The sequence below is a fragment of the Limulus polyphemus genome, unplaced genomic scaffold, assembly GCF_000517525.1.
Source record: "Limulus polyphemus unplaced genomic scaffold, Limulus_polyphemus-2.1.2 Scaffold1108, whole genome shotgun sequence".
Taxonomy (NCBI): Eukaryota; Metazoa; Arthropoda; class Merostomata; order Xiphosura; family Limulidae; genus Limulus; species Limulus polyphemus.
This window is the reverse complement of record NW_013666718.1, coordinates 185,062-203,245: the sequence shown is the minus strand read 5'-3', so window position 1 is coordinate 203,245 and position 18,184 is coordinate 185,062. Positions and strand designations below refer to the sequence as shown.

At 36.9% G+C, this 18,184-nt stretch overlaps 2 protein-coding genes across 3 annotated transcripts in view; both read left to right on the top strand.

Moving 5' to 3' along the window:
- Positions 1-5,290, top strand: part of LOC106462170 (leukocyte elastase inhibitor-like) — an 18,569-nt gene extending 13,279 nt beyond the window's left edge. The window contains exon 2 of the mRNA XM_013922069.2: positions 3,973-5,290. Coding sequence (XP_013777523.1) covers positions 3,988-5,259 — 1,272 coding nt within the window. The 5' untranslated portion in view covers positions 3,973-3,987 and the 3' untranslated portion in view covers positions 5,260-5,290. The remainder of the gene's footprint in view (positions 1-3,972) is intronic.
- The window catches only part of LOC106462169 (MOB kinase activator-like 3), a 75,128-nt gene that overhangs the window by 51,381 nt on the left and 5,563 nt on the right, over positions 1-18,184 (top strand). The gene's annotated exons all lie outside the window — the stretch shown is intronic.

The window sequence follows — 18,184 nt, the reverse complement described above, 5'->3', positions numbered from 1 at the left end:
CACACTATTTATGAGTATCACTTAATCTTCTGCCCTCATTCTATATTCTCGACGTCAACGTATTGCACGCGACGTTCTATAGTCTCAACATCAATGACTTTTAAACATGCTTCCTTATAATCGTCTGTCTTTAACTCTTATTATAACATTAACTAAACAATAATAAAATATTCACTCACAAAAAATAAATTAATCAATAATATCTAAACTAAACAGTCTTTTATATCATGACAGCGCTTAACAACAAACAAACAATAAAAATAACTATTTATTTGATGGTTATGTTTCTTTATCAAACTGTTAATCTCATGTCTATCTTTTCAAAAATCAGTTTCCTAAAGTGCCTTTCCAATTTATGCTATTTTTAAATATCTTTGTAATTCATTACTTAACTCTATTGCACATTTTAATGTACAGATAACAAATTTATCTGTGTTTCTTAATATACAAACAAATGCTTCAATTCTCTAGTTGAATGCTTCTTACTTCTTTTAAATCAACCATGGAATTATTTTTATTGGTTTCTTAATAGGACAATGTTACTTATAGGTAACGCACCCATTTATAACTTACCATAACACATTTTCTGTGAAACATATACCTATCTGTGTAAGAAATTCAAAGAAAACAATTTTATACCGTATTTTCGTAATACGTACAGTAAATGGTTAAATCTTTGTTTGTTTGTTGTGAATTTCGCGCAAAGCTACACGAGGGCTATCTGCGCTAACCGTCCCTAATTTAGAAGTGAAAGAGTAGAGGGAAGGCAGCTAGTCATTACTACCCACCGCCAACTCTTGGGTTACTCTTTTACCAAAGAATAGTGGGATGAGGATTCGAACCCGCAACCCTCAGATTGCGAGTCAAGTGCTCTAACCACCTGGTCAGATGGTTAATAACTCGCAACATGAGCATATGTTTGTTTGAATTTCAAGCAAAGCTACTCGAGGTTATCTGCGCTAAATGTCCCTAATTTAGAAGTGATAGACTAGAGGAAAGGCAGCTAGTCAATACCATCCACTGCCAACTCTTCCATGTATGGCTGAAAGGGAGGAGCATGTTCGGTGATGGAATTCGGACCTTGATACGCAGATTGCGAGTCAAGCATTCTAACCACCAGCTCATGTAAGAATATAATACTACGTGTTTAAGGTCGTTTGTCAAAGCTTGTTGTTTAGTTGTTGATTTTATATGTGGGCAACAATAAAAAAAAAAAAATAATAATAATAAAAAAAAAATCGTGATACATTTAAAAGGTGTTTAATACTGTCAGAAAAGAAAATGAAATTTTCGGAAAATTCAAAATTTTGAACTTGACTGATATGTTCCACTTACTTCATTACAACTTTAATAGCAGAAGATAATTAAATTCATTAAAGGCCCTCCCGAACTTGTAAATAAAGTCGTAAATCAAGTTACTTAAATTGGTGCACATCTTTGGTTCTGTGTTTTCGTTTTCTGCTTTTCTTTATTATAATTTTGCGATATGTAATTTTACAAGTAAAAATCGTGTGGAAATAGGTGAGAAGAAAATAAACTAGAGGGCGACAACAACTCGCCCAGTATTAAAATTCGATGACGAGGAATCCACTTTGAGACTAATAATGGTTGGAGACGGCTTGAATGCGTAATGAAGAAAAACTTTAATACAAGTTTAACATAACAGCAAATGTACAACGTTTCGACAAGGTTTTGTCATCATCAGCGCATTTATATTAAAGTTTTTCTTCGTTACCCATTCAAGCAGTCTCCAACCATTATTCGCTCAGTATTCATTTTTTGTTGTGACCATTGAAATATTTAGGTGCTAAAATACTTTTCTTAACTTGAAAATAAAGACTTGCTCAACGTATACTTAGATTTTCAAGTTTATATATTAAACAACAACCCCCTCCCAGTTGCACAGCGGTATGTCTGCGGACTTAACGCTAGAAATCAGGTTTCGATACCCGTGGTGGACAGTGCACAGATAGCCCATTGTGTAGCTTAGTGCTTAACTTAAAAAAACAAACAATCAAAGAACCATACAGTCGCTCTATCATAGTTTTGATAATTTGTAATAAGCAAGAGGCGAGTTCTGCATTATCAGTGCACACAATGAACCTTTATAGCGCCCCTAGCGATTTTATTAGTCTGCGCAAGGGTTAAGTTGGTTGAAACCGGTACAGTATTTTTTTCAAAGCAGTAAATAAATGGCTTTACTTTTTTTCTGTTTTCACCAAAGGACCTAATCTAGGTACCAGTCAGGAGCAACAGGATTGTTCAGTCAAATCGGTACAGAAATACGCGGATCGTTTTTGGATTTTCACGCACCTTTACTGAGAGAATACATTTATTGCACAATATGGCTACCATTAGGGTCTTGGTACGCGATTGCTTTATTGAGAGAAAAGTTGAGGTTACACGTTTATTTCGTAACGTGTCTGCTATTAGGCTTATGATAGCAAGAATTTTATATCTTGAACGGGATTATAGAACTTTCAACACTAGATGCAATAAATAAATATATAAATATATTCAATAGCTTGCTTATTCGTGTAATAGAATAATATTTCGTGAGTTTCAGTTACCTAGATTTTATTCGTTCCTAACCCTATTCTACTAACTTTTAAAGTTCCTTCCGAGTTTTCATCTCGTGGATTTGAAAATATATTTTTATATTTGAAACGTAAAGATGTTTCGGTAGCGTACTGGAAAACTGATGACCGAGCTAAGCCTTCATTCTAATGCTACTATGTTATTGATCGTGCGAGTGTGAAGCTGGACTCTGAAGAGTGTTTGTTGCTACAGGCGAATCTCTCGAGATTCGTACATGGAGAACGCGCTCAACGAGTCGTTTCCTCGGCAACTTGCAGTGTGTTATCAACTTTCTACAAAAGTCAATAGCAAGAAGTTAAAATTTGTTGCATATCGCAAATCAACAAGGAAATTTGCGTAGAAAGATAATTCTGGAACGTTCGGTTTTATTAAAGTGGAAGTCAAAAGGCTCGTGGGAATAATTTATTAGATGGGGAATACTGTAGCGGAAGCTAAGATTAAGAAAACTAAGGACTTGCCACTGTTTATGCTACTGTGTATTATTAAATGTATGGTGGCATTAGACACTCGGAAATTTATGATAAATGGTTTAAATTTACATCGGTGGCTCAGCGGTAGGCTTTAGAACTTATGTTAAAATTCAGAGTTCGGTCCTCGAGGCTTACACAGCGCAGACAGTTCATTGAACAAAAACAAACATTTTCAAAAGTCCAGTTCTAGCAGTTTTCACGATAAAGTTTAAATCCGTTATAAGAAAGACACGTAGCGACAACCATCTTGTCCATATTAACAATAACGCACAAATATTTTTATTACAGTTGAGTTAGAACAGTTGTCACAGTAACTAAACTTATGAATTAGGTTTGTTATAACCTCCATTACAGCCCCAAGCGCTTAACCAAACCTCCATTGCAGTAAACTATTTTGCATTACCTGCTATATTCAGTTAACATCTGCAATGAAACGAATCACTAACTTGCTTGGATTCTATTGGCTGTATCCATAAGGATACCTATTTGTACTCTAAAATTTCAAAATATTTATATATTCCAAAGGTTGAGTAAATACAAGAAGACTTGTTTGTAGTTGAGCACAATGGGTTATCTGTGCTGTGTCCACCACGGGTATCGAAACCCGCTTTTTAGTCTTCAGACTTACGACTGAATCACGGGGGGGGGGAGGTCACACAAGGTAGGGGAAGATTTACTTATTTGACATTTTTAAAGAACTATTTTACTCAAATCACAATTCTTTAAGCAGTATTTTGTTAAGTTATATATTGGGTTATATTGTGGGTATTTTATAAGCAATAAAGTAGGCTCAAGTAAGGCGTTTGAATTACGTCCCGAATATTTGATTGCAATACTTAGGTTTAAGTGAGTTTTATGTTTTACCTCTTAAAATCACTAAAATAGTTTTTATGTCCTATTTTAGGTGTTTTGAAGAGAAATGATGATACTAGGCCTATTGATTCTCCTTGTCACATGCCCTTTCAGCTTATTGTTCGAGTTTCATCATTTTGATACTCAAAAAAAGGAGCTCCTAGAAAAGCTTGGTGACACCGGCATTCACTTAGATAGCCTATCTGGAGCCATCAAAGTCACCAATGCGAGTAACAACTTCGGCCTAACTCTCTATCACGCTTTACCTGATTCAGGCAACCTCTTTATCTCTCCATTTAGTTTGTCCACTGTACTGACCATGGCCTATTTAGGCGCCCGGAATTCTACTGCTCAACAGATGAGCTATGCGCTTGGCTATTCTCGTGTTGGGTTAGACGCTTCGGGTGTCCTAAGTGGGTTGCAGCAAACCAACGATCTGCTGAATAGTCAGAAGAATAGTTATGATCTGGAGGCCGCCAATGCAGTTTTAGTTCAGCGAGGCTTGGGTCTTTTGGCTGTTTACCAACAGGCACTCACAGAATACTTGGGTGCAGTTCTGCAAGAAGTGGACTTTGCAACCGAAGAAGTAAAAGTCCAATATGAAGTCAACAGTTGGGCATCACGACAAACAAAAAACAAGATTTCGAAACTGTTGGATAAACCACTTCCAAAGGACAGTCTCCTGGCTTTGTTAAATGCAGTATACTTTAAAGGCACGTGGCAAACTATGTTTGACCAAAAGTTGACCCAGTCTGAAACTTTTTACAATAATGGACGAACCCCAGTCACAGTCCGTATGATGCACTCGAAATCAAAATTTCCCTTTTTCTACGATTCCAAACTTGGAGTATATGCTCTAGAGATGCCCTACAGGGGTAGTCACATTTCCATGTTGATTCTGCTGCCAGATAATAGGAACGGACTACTACATCTGGAGGATGCACTTTCCATCCCGTATTTACAGAATATTTACAACAGACTTCAAGATAGGAGAGTTGAGGTTGCGATGCCCCGATTCAAGCTGGAGGCAAAGTATGAAGACGATCTGAAGAGAACTCTGCAGCAAATGGGAATGTCGGACGTTTTTGATCCTAGCAGAGCCAATCTTGCCGGGATAACTAGGCAACGTGGTCTTTACCTGACAAAGGTCATCCACAAGTCCTACATAGAAGTCAATGAGGAAGGAAGTGAGGCCGCTGCAGTGAGTGTGGTGGTTGGAGCAGAACGAATAGGAGGCAGGAATGATGAACAGTTCATCGCAAACCATCCCTTCATATTCTTGATTCGAGACTACCGCACTGGATTAATTCTTTTCTTGGGTCGCGTTAACGAACTGTAATACTCGACGTGGTCGAAGAGATAATATTATATATAGGGTGAAGAATAATTACTTCCAAGTGTGTATTTTAGATATATAATTATACAACGTAACTAAATACGATCAAAAGTATCAGAATAATAAAACCTGGGTATTTTTTTTTCCGTTTTAACCTTCCATGTTTTAGTTTTAACTTGCTGTAAACTGTTCTAATGTTGTAGAAGAAAACACTGCAAACAAAATCGCTTAAAGAAACATCAATTTTAAGTAGCTCATAAAACATAAGTTTCATACAACCATACCTTAAATGTTTGGTGTTCGTAATTTTTTAATTAGAATTCTACCTGAAAATATTCGATTATTTCTGAAAATGCTGTTTCTGTAATAAACAAAATAAAAATCACATTTTGCAATTAAAAACATTCTATGTTTAAACCGAAAAATTAAACAATACAGCCTTTGTTTAGAGCATATCATCTATCCAAAAGACCCTCAGATTGCGAGTCGAGCGCCCTAACCACCTTGTCATGCCGGGCTAAAGAAGGGAATCGAACCCCTGATTTGAGCGTTGGAAATCCGAAGAATTACCGCTGTCCCACCAGGGGACTGTCGTAAAAGGACAATATGCTTTAGATGTGGTAGCCAAGTGAATGAAGAGGTTACACATATTTTCTATGGAAGTATCTAAAACCATTCCGAATAAGTTCGGCGCATTTTGTCACATTATAACGCCCCCACGGCTAAAAGGGGCGAGCATGTTTGGTGTGTCGGGGATTCGAACCCGCGGTCAATCCCACTATTCGTTGGTAAAAGAGTAGCCCAAGAGTTGGCGGTGGGTGGTGATGACTAGCTGCCCCCCCTCTAGTCGTACACTGCTAAATTAGGGACGGCTAGCGCAGATAGCCCGATGTGGCTTTGCTATAAGAAAACACACTCGCCCTTTTAGGAAATTTCCAAGTCTCATGAGAATTAATAGGACACAGACAAAGGTGTTTGTGGAAACCTAAACAAAATAGTTGGTTCTTTACATAAAATAAGTTTCATTAACACAGTCTTTTGTTCTAATCAGTAACACTTTAATCGTCGAGTTTCTTCAATCTGCTCGGTGATTGGACAGATTTATGGGCTTATAGTGTAGCGTCGGGCTAACGAATGTTTACATTGTTTAAGATGTATTATTGGTTATCTGTGAAATGGACACTTTAAGATTAAACTGTTGTTGTTATGCCAGTTATTTACACTTAAATAAATTCTAGTTTTGATGTGCGAGTGCCATTGCTTGCTAAAGAAACCGTTATCCAAAACTTGCCAGTTTTAACTCGGATATTATTAAACGTCACGCGCTACTCCACGTTATAATGCTAATGTTTATAACCCTGAAATGACGTCCTCGTTTAATATCCTGGTGCACAGAGATTCTGCTGTTCGTCGTAACTATAGGAGAGTGGTATTACTTTTCCAGCTACTATGGAGAGAAAAAAAAAAGCATCTAGGAAAAATAATAAAGACATGAACAGGAAAAATAAGATATTTCATTGTATCTTGGTGCTCATTTAAAACGAAAAAACAAAATATTTTTCTAAATCATCATTGTTAGCAGCTGCAATATGATATATATTGTTATTACAAACTGAACAAGTTAAAACATGTCGCTGGCCTGCATTTTTAACAGACTGTTATGAACGATGAGGCTTTTCATTATAATTGAAAAATCCTATTTTTTTTTAAAACACTATTTATTAAAGAGACGGGCCCGGCATGGCCAGATGGTTAGGGCGCTAATTCCTAACAGCTTACATTTGTTTTCATTGTGTTTTTTTAACGGTGTCTAACTACCACGAAAAACAATATATCACCCAATGGGAGTGCACAGTTTGGGTGAATAAAATTGCAGATGGTTATGCCGCATGATTCGCAATCTGAGGGTTGCGGGTTCGAATCTCCGTCCAACCAAACGTGTTCGTCCTTTCTGCCGTGGAGGCGTTATAATGTGACTGTCAATCCCACTATTCGTTGGTAATAGAGTAGTCCAAGATTTGGCGGTGGGTGGTGATTGATGCCTTCCCTCTAGTCTTCACTGCTAAATTAGGGACGGGTAGCGCAGATCAATAAGCTGTAAAATGCCGTTCTCTTATTGACACTTGGTGCCAGTTTATTTTGTACATCAAATGTTTGTTTTTGCCTTTCTTTATCAGAACCATTTATCGTTAATTCGTGTTATTAAATGTTTTGGTTAGATCTAGAACACTGGTGGGAAGAAAGCTAACTGGTGCTATATAAATGCGATGGTGATTGTTAGATATAGAACACTGGTGGGAAGAAAGCTAACTGGTGCTATATAAATGCGATGGTGATTGTTAGATATAGAACACTGGTGGGAAGAAAGCTAACTGGTGCTATATAAATGCGATGGTGATTGTTAGATATAGAACACTGGTGGGAAGAAAGCTAACTGGTGCTATATAAATGCGATGGTGATTGTTAGATATAGAACACTGGTGGGAAGAAAGCTAACTGGTGCTATATAAATGCGATGGTGATTGTTAGATATAGAGCACTGGTGGGAAGAAAGCTAACTGGTGCTATATAAATGCGATGGTGATTGTTTATAAGCATGCTTTCAAGCTGTGTGTAAACGAGAAATATTACAGATCTGAACAACGGCCACTAGGTAACGTATAAAGTTCCAAAACCTTAGCATGGTTAGGGTATTTGACTCTCAATATGAATGTTGTGGATCCGAATCTCAAACTCAAATATGCTGACAAGCTGCCCATCCCTTCACAATTACGGACTACTAGCGCCGTTAACCCACGAATAGTTTTGGACGAAAATAATAAAAATAAACAAATAAATATTTTCAAAAATTAATGTTTATAAAATATCCAAGTGAACATAATATACAGTAAATAATGTACCATAAACCAATAAGAATAGCATCAATAAATATATAGGGAGTTATTAATTTGATGAATTGGAATGTTAAATAACAAATATAATGATTGTTATTTTAAACAATACACTGATCTTTACAATTGGTAAAGTCAAAATACTTTGTTTAAGCTGTGACTTCAGTGTGCTAATTATTATCATTTTTATGGAGTTAGCATTTACCATTGGCCTTAGCTAAAATCTTGAAAATGATTTGAATTAACTTAAGACCTGTTCGAACATATTTCATTTTGATCCAACTTCAGGACTGTGTGTGTGTATAACAATAACTTCCTCTCAGAGAGAGCTGTGTTCTTAGAACGAAACTAGAAATCAACTTGGCCATCAATTATAGCTATTTAAGTATACTTTTATTACGTATTACTTACAAAGATTATGATTTATTGTTTCGTCACTTGAGAACTCTCGTAGTAAACGAGAGTTTCGGACAATTACCCAATACCATTTCACGAGGTTCGGCCGGCTTAGGAGGTTTAGATTAGTCCTAAATATAAAATAAAATATCATAATCCAAATCAATCTTTAAAATAAAACATGAACAACAATAAAAGTAATACATTCGACATAGGACAACCAATATTATGATAAAAAAGAACTGGTAAAGGCAGCTTTTGAGCGTTCCATTGTGGTTTTTCACACATAAAGCTTGGCAATAAAGGCGGGAAAACAACAACTTTTACTCTACAGATAATGATAATAAACTTTTCATTTCAACTGAGGTTTCGTTATTGTAGCGTCATCAGTGCTAATAGTACGAGAGTTGTTTTGATTATGTACTACAAATTCTGAAACAAACCATAACACAAAGTTTTTTCTTTATTATTTTTCACATCATAAAGTCAGCTTTAAAGCGTCCCATTTTGGTTTTTCAAAAATAATTCTTATATATTTTTCACATTATAAAGTAATAGTAGTACTGATAAAGTTAGCTTTCTAGCGTCCCATTTTGGTTTTTCAAAAAGAAGAAGAGTTAGAGAGAATCTGATTGAAGTGTTTAAGATTGTTAAGGGAATTGATAGTCTTAATGCATCAACTATTTTTTTTATATTTAATGGTGAGAATGGCAAAACTATGGCACACAAACAAATTTTGGCAGCTTTGGAGTCATCTTCAGCTAAGCAAGCTTTAATTTTCTTGCAGAATGTTTGGCCTTTGGAATGTGTTGCCTTCAAATGTTGTGAAGGCAGTTAATTTAAGAACAATTAAGAATGACTTATTTTAAAATAAATGGATCAACATTTTTGTCCAATCAAATTGGGGAGCTACAAAGCTGTCTTTACCAGTACTACTATTACCTTATAATGCGGAAAATATAAAAGATTTGGGTGTGAAAAACCAAAACGGGACGCTAGAAAGCTAACTTTATCAGTACTACTATTACTTTAAAATGTGAAAAATATATAAGAATTATTTTTTAACAAGACTTTGTATGACCAATCCGATCAACACAGCCCCTTTCCTGTCTATTTTACGTCTTTACTGTATGAAATAATCAGTATAATTTTGATGGGAATAACCTTAACAGTGTTATAGAAAAAAAAAAAAGATATTGGTGTTCTGGTTGATTAGTTTCTTGAGCCATCATCCAAACAATGTATTGTTTCTAGTAGTAGGGCAAACATGATTTCAGGTTGTATCTACAAAAATATTGAATACAAGTCTAAAAAGGATATAATTTCATTGTACAGGTTATTGATAGGCCACATTTGAAGTATTGTGTTTGGTCTTTGAACGACATTGAATTGTTGGAAAGGGTTCAGCAGAGAGTTGCTAAGATGATACCCGAGATGAAAAGATTGTCATACTAGAACATTTTAAGATCTCTGAACTTGTTTTCTGTTGAATAAAACCAGTAGGTGGCCATCTAGGAAAGTTTATGGTATTATTAAAAAGGATTATAAAGAGGTATCATGGTAGACCAATAGTTGCCAAAGACAGGCATTTTGAATAATATAAACTTGCAGGTTATTTTTTTAATTTCCTTTATTATTGTTTTGTTTATTCTAGATAAAGATGCAGAATCTAAATTTTGGTGTATTTTCCATATGGCAGTTTTTATCTCTATATGCTAATATTTTTCTCGAAAAGAAATAAATAATGTGATTACAATTGTAAGGTTAAAACGCTATTACACGCTCTTCCTAATAGGAACCGTAGTGGGCCAGTTAAGAAAGATGTGATTAAAAGTATTATCAGCTGTATTCTAATGATACCAATCAACAGATCATGCTTCGCCAGTCTAGGCGTCATAAACCATAACAAAGCGACATCCTCAGAACGTGTTTTTGAAGCTTATAAATCATGTCTCCTGAGAATCACAGTATAAAATACTCAATTTGTGTAAGTACTTTATTCGGATGGTCATGTAATCGTTTTTGGAAACGATGATTAAGATCGAGATAAGTAGAGATGGTGTTAGACTAGATCTTTTTGACTTCTGAAGTCACAGAGGTCACTTATGGTTGACCTCCAGACGACACCCTCCAGTTACTGAAGCCATGTTGGATAACGTCTTAAGTTATTAATGCTTCATAACTTTTCTATCTGTATTGATAGTGGAATCGAACCTCTGATTTTAGAGTTGTAAATCCGACAACTTACCGTTGGAAATTTTCAACCAGAGTAACGTCTTATGCGACATACGGACTAAACGGTTAGGTCAGAGACCCTAAAAGTTCTGATATAACCATCTGTATGTTAGACCTGATGACCACTAATAAGTATAATATACAGCATACTCTTAACCGAATGGACTTATACTGCTAGAAACCGGGTTTCGATACCCGTGATGGGCAGAGTACAGATAGCTCTTTATGTAGCTTTGTGGTTAATAACAAACAACAACAAAACAACTTAACCAAATGAACTTATACTGCTAGAAACCGGGTTTCGATACCCGTGGTGAGCAGAGTACAGATAGCTCTTTGTGTAGCTTTGTGCTTAATAACAACAAAACAACTTAACCGAATGGACTTATACTGCTAGAAACCGGGTTTCGATACCCGTGGTGGTCAGAGCACAGATAGCTCTTTGTGTAGCTTTGTGGTTAATAACAAACAACAACAAAACAACTTAACCGAATGGACTTATACTGCTAGAAACCGGGTTTCGATACTCGTGGTGGTCAGGGCACAGATAGCTTTTGTGTAGCTTTGTGGTTAATAACAAACAACAACAAAACATCTTAACCGAATGGACTTATACTGCTAGAAACCGGGTTTCGATGCCCGTGATGGGCAGAGCACAGATAGCTCTTTGTGTAGCTTTGTGGTTAATAACAAAAAAACTTAACCGAATGACTGGAACGAGTATCGTAATTATGTCGTGGCTCGAACTTTGAACCTTTCGATCGGTAACCTGACACACGAACCAATATGTCATACAATGAAATAGAAACACATTTAATTCGCCACAGATAAGTAAGCTTAAATCGAGGATGTAGGAAAATCTGGCTACGAATAACTACCATGGTTTTGTACGACACAAAACTACATAGAGAAGATCTGAAGGTATGTGTGTGTCATCATGAGGAAATGTAGCAAACTTTGTAAAATGATTGAAAGAGTTCACCATCTATAACCTTGGAAATTTGTCGTTTGTTAACTTGGTTCTTTTAGTAACACATGTTATTTTTATGACATACATATTTCTTTTATTGTTTAAGTGAAACTTTCCAGGAAGTTAAATTAATAATCACGTTGCAATTTCTTTATTCAAAGAATATAAAAAAAAAGATTAAATCGTTTTCGTACTTATGAGGCTACAGAACATTTTCGAAATCGTGTTGAGACCTTTAAACCAGGAGATGATTTTACTCCTAGGGAAACCCCATACACGTGAAGAAACAACGATGTTATAATCACTCAAAATTGGCAATATTTTCCTTAAGTTTTCATTCCTATATTCAAGGCCAATAACAAAGAAACGAAACACGTTGTTCATGTAAGATATACACATATAATGCATACATATACTGAATGAAACTTTGACTCCCTGTTTTTCCACCCAAACCTACATGCGTAAAAGAGTGACGTCTTTGTCATTACAAAAATAAAACACACATACATATTATACATACAAATAAAACAAAACTGTTACCCACAAGCACAAAACAACGAGAAACTAGAATAGTTTTTATTCTCCTTTTTTCTACATATATTCATGCATTTGGTAAAGAAAGGGCACTCCAAACTAAACCCAAATTGTACATTTTAAATGAGAATAAATTAACTTCATGCAAAATAAACTCTTACCTTATGGCCCATCCAAGGCTTCACTCCCAGGACTTGCTGACACAGAGAAAGGCCCCAGTGGAGCCCAAGATACAAGATGGTGGAGACCCTAAAGAATCAGTAATTAGGATTGAGGTGGAGACTCACAAGCACCACACCTCCTCCTTGTATCGTGTCAGAGAAAGGTTACCCTCTGCCTCACCCAGTCTTCTTTTCTGTTGTATATGACCCATATTTCTGTCCAATTGGCAGCTATTTACTAACACTGCCTTTTCAACATTTGAATCTGATCAAGCATTAGTTGGCACATTATCACCTTAGATGGTATGGTTAGAATCTTTTTCTTTTAGACGGTTCCTATGCTCTCTTTGCCATTGGTACCTCATTTATGATGATGTAGTGTTTCTACTTAGATAAACAATGGTCGATGTTTTTTATATAGAGGCTGTAGCTGGTCCACAAGTTGGCTAATTTGTCTGGATAACCATTGTCACAGTTTTCTGGTTTGGAGTTGTCCTGGAACTCACCCTGTCTATACTTTCCTAGGAATTGGATGCCCCTTAAGATACATCTAGTGCTAGGAATATCTTCTTCCAGCTTCAGGATGTAGTGGTCCTGTTGGAAGTATGGACACATATAACATTATATCCTAATGATGGTGGCACATCTTTCAGTGGGTAAAGTTACTAGGCCCTGTTACCCCCTCAGACTTCACCTCCTCCTTCCACAAGGTAAGGAGGGAAAACAATGAAGACTGCTGGGCAACCCGAATACTAGGCTACTCCAAAGTTGTAGCTGTCATTGCCATCATGGTATACTTGGATGCAAAGACACTGATCTTCACAGTGCTAGTAAGATTATCCACTGTTTTAGGTGTCACTACAACCCCTGCAGATTTCAAGGCTAACCATACCACAGATGAAGTGAACTTTCCATGTCAAATTCGTTGGTAAGCATAACATTCTCATTTATGGGCTTGGGTACCATGTAAGTCAGGCCAGCCCTGAGTGATCCAGCTTTGATAGTTTTCTTAACTCCCTCACTAAGAAAGAATTCTTGTACATCCTGCAGAAACTTTATGTTTCACAGATGGAATAATTTGAAGGGTCTATAATTCAGGAAGGAAAGGTTTTAGTAACACAAATAAAGCGGGAGAATAACTATCAGCTAGTTGAAGATGAAAGACACTGACCATAGCTCAAACTTGACTTTAAATACTGAAAGTCGAGATTCATGTGTAGGGTTAACAAAATTGCTGTCAAAGGTTCAGCTGAGCTGTATAGATTACATGGGGATGGTAACGTATGATTACAACTCCAAATTACATATTAGGTATTGATCAAGTGGTATGTATACAGGATTACTGTGTATTCGTGCACCAACTCACGTATATAACACATATACAGAGAATCTGAGGACTTCCTGGTCCCTGGTCTTCCCTGCATCCAACCAGCTACCCTGTGGTTATGCTGCCACTTGTTGTCCCTGCTTCACACACTCCACACCCAGTTTCATTTGTAGCCTGCCATTTGGTTGTCACATAGACAGCACCCAGTTCCAGTAGGAAAGCATTGGGCTCAATGCTGCAATAGGTTCCCGAAACAATCGAGTTCACACAGGTTAGGTGGCGCTAACATCACCTTTGACCATTGGCCTTTCTTAACACTTTATTGATCTTTCTTTAAATGCTTTCTTCCATTTCCAAATTGATGTTTCCAGTTTTGATGTAAATTACAAGGTTCCCACTTCCACTATTGCATTTACAGATTGCATGTTCATACTTTAAAATTGTATTTTGTAATGATGTAAGAAAATATTCAGACAAACTGTTTATTAAAATTGCTTATTATCTGTACTGCTCAGCTAGATTGTGAGAATGATTTTCTCAAAACATGTGATGACGTTTCACATCAGAATATTCACCCAGAGGCTTGAAAAGGAGGTGGTCACAATGCTCTTTCAATCACTAGCTTTCACATCACAAGATGATCCTAACGTTCGATAATCAAGTGATAATTCTAAAATGTAGTACATACATCAGATCTAATGTAATATGTCTTGGAAAAACAATCACCAAATGCTCGACCTAATGATCATTTTAACTTTCATATGAGTGGTAATGGTACAGTGTATGCCTTAGGTCATCACTTAGTGGCTCAGAAAGCAAGGGTCAAGACACCCATTTGCTCATGCAGATGTCAAGGGTGACATGTGCCCATCCTATGCCCCTCTAATAGTGGTAATCTTACTTAGAGGGTTAGAATTTTGTATGTTCATCATGTTCTATGCCTTTTCTGTATCTATCAGGAAATTGACCTCAAACCCTTGTACCTTCATCAGCACATATCAAACTCCACCCAGGTCTGACCACTAAACTCTTTGGTGCAACTAGTGTGCTGTGTTCCTACAAGCTGGTGACCAAACCTAGCTTGGGCTCCATTAGTTTTACAGAACATCTGCCACAACATCCATCATTTGTTGTTAGCCATCCAAGACATGCTGATACAGTGGCTTGTACTGATAATATTGCCTACTTTGCTGCTCATTAAAGTGACGAGGCTGTAGGTTGGCTGGCATCTGCTGAGTTTTAGCTGAAACTAATTGTCCTGTCATCTATGCTGCTCAACAAAGTATGCTTATTTTCTTTACCAGTGTGCCATTAGTCCACAAGCAAAGCAGATGCTTCACTCTTTCCATTCTGGATGAATGATATCGAGGTGGAGACATTTGTATCTGCTGCGGTGTTATTTTCATGGGCAGACCTTTTGACAGCATGCACCCCATGGGTGGACCTTTATGTGAAATGTACTCAACTGATACACCTAAATAGCCCTACCTACTCACTCGTGACCAGTGGGACTGCATTGCACTGCTGAGATTTGTGGGTGGATGGTTGTTAGCCACTTAGTTGGTTCTGATGTGGTGGAGGTTCTTGGCTAGCACCATTCACCAGTGTAATTTAAATACAGATGTTCCTGATTCTTTTTCTCCAATGGATAGTTTGAAGTGACCATGATGTACACTGTTTTAATGAGTATGCTCATCACTTCAAAGTACTGTCACGTAAGCTCAATGGGAAGTCCCTCAATGAACTTGTTGGCAAGGGTAGCCTTCCAATCTGTAGAAACACCAGCAAGTATGCCTTCTCATTCATTTTATATAAATTTTCCGCATAAATGGCTAGCCCCTTGATGCTGATAACCTTCCAAGCCTTGATCTTGGCAGAACTGATCACCCGATTTTCTGCTGAATCAACTCACTGATATACCTCATATACAACTGTTTCCCATTTCTCCTCCCACTGTTCACACAGATGTTCAATAACATCAAGGAATAGAACATTGAACTTTAGGATCAGGTATTGAACAGCTTGTTCCCAAGTCCATCCATTCCAGGAAGTGACCAGCATGGAACACCTTAGGAACTGGTGTAGGTCCTATTTTGCTTTACCTCGAACATTTGAAGCATGATCTGTTTAGTCTAACTCATAAGGATCTATTATGTTGGCCAAAGCCTTTCCTTTATGAGAACCCTATCAATTCCAGGTGGAGATAAGTTGATGTCACCACCTCCAGATAGAAGCTATTAACACGAACTGGAAAACCCACATTGGCAGTGTCACAGAGCAATGAACTATTTGAAATGGCTTGATATACAGTTCTATATGACCTCATATATCACAGATGCTGTGAGGTTATGGGAATCTTTCAGTACTGAAAGGTACATTTCCTATTGCTCCCAGTCTTCACATGGGTGCCTGTTATCTCACCTGCTGAGGGAACTGATTGGAAGAGATCATTCACTAGCGGCATATTGAAGTCTTTCTTCGCTGGTTGCTTGTGGTCTGGACCAAAACTGGGGCAATGGTGTTCTGACTGGTGACAGTCTTGGAGTTCTGAAAAGACCCTCTCCATACATGTTGTTGGACTCGCCATGTGCCACTTTATTCTGATGGACATAAGTTATCCAGGCTTATTTTCTGCAAGGATCGATTTTCAGGAGTACAGTGTACTCCAGTGGTGTGCATTCTCCAGACATGAATAAATCCTCTTGAGTCTGTGATTGCAGGCTAAATGATGTCATGGACCTTAGCATCATGAGCCAAATTTCTATGTTCAAGAAAGGGCTTCTTGACTCAATACTGCTTTCCTGTATTGCAGTGAGTTCTCCTTCTTGGTTGTAAGTCCTTCTGTTTCGTGAACATGCCATTCTACGTTCTTGAGCTAAGTGATTGAGCTAGGGCTACTATGCATGTTATCAAGAAATAAACTCTACAATAAATCCTGTTACCAGAAAATTTGTGGATTAGTCTGTGTTTGAAAACTTAATTGAGCTTCAATCTTATGTGAAGAATCAAAAGACTGGAAAAGATTGAAAAAAATTAACACAGTCTTTAGGACAACAGATTGAAAAAATATAATGCAAGTTATGTGTTTGTATAGACAGGACCACAGTCAGTTATCTACTAGGTGGTGTTTACTTCTACAGCTTTCACTCTCTTAAGATTGCTCTCTGCAGAATAAAAATATGATGATTTAAAATATGGTCTTTACTCGAATGTCTTCTAGAAGAGTTTAACCAAGAAAGTGTGCTGGAATTCAACAGGTAAACTCAATTTCTTTGTCAGTTAACAGCAGCATACCATAGCTATTGTTTTCTCACAGCATTGCTGGCCGTAGCATGCAGACATCATCCATTTAGTCAGCAATGGATATTATAGTCGATTATTTTCCCATAGCATTGTTGGCTGTAGCAGACACGCATTATCAATTTGGCCAGCGAAGAACGTGGATGCACTATGTTACTGCACTATTCCTCTCGGGCAGAATCAGAATAGACATTATCTACTATGGAGAACAAGGAAACAGAACAACTAGAACGAGGCAACTTCAACAGTTTTCTGGACTACGTGTTTATACCATACTGCATAGAAAGTACATAAACAAAAAATGTAAGATATTATTTATAAAACTAAAAGCAGGTACAAAACATATGATATGCATCCATGTCACAAATTAGCAGTCAGATAATTGTTAGATATACAAGACTGCTCGGTTTAAGAGTTATTATTTAGTTTACTTAGTGATTTAATACTTAATGATTATTTAGTTTTCATAACATGTGTTGAAGGTTAATTATTTTAAAAGCGATAGTTATGACAAGTTTCGTTACATAACTCTGTACGACTCGCGTCTTATGTATGCAGTTTAATTGTTGTACTAGGCTTTAGTAATGGTGTTGATGTCATCTTACTCGAAGCTTCTAAGTTTTTCGTTATGTTTAATATTGTCGTTACTAGAGGGCTAGATATTTCTAGATTTTTCTGTCACGTGTTATAAATAAGTGCAGATACAGAAGTTAAAGTAAGTTAATAAAAGTGAAATTAGTGAGAGAATGAAGTTAGACTGCGTGATTGTTAGTTTTGCCCTAACGGGCAATATCTAAAGTGAGTTTCACAGTAGTATTGGAATAACAGAGATGAAGAAGAATTTGTATTGTCAAGTTGTATTTTAAAGTAACTGAACCCAGGTGTGGCTGAATTATTTGAGCAAAAAATTATTTAAACACTTATTCATGTGCTAACGAATAACTAAAATTATGTGCTACTTGTACAGAATCTACCTTGACCAGCCCAGTCTCAACGAACAACTCTTATACAATGAATGTGGGTCAAAAGGGACAGACAACAAAACCACATTACATTTAGAGCAGCTTGAAAGGACAGACCCTAAAAACCCACTTCACTTGAAACAGATTGAAAG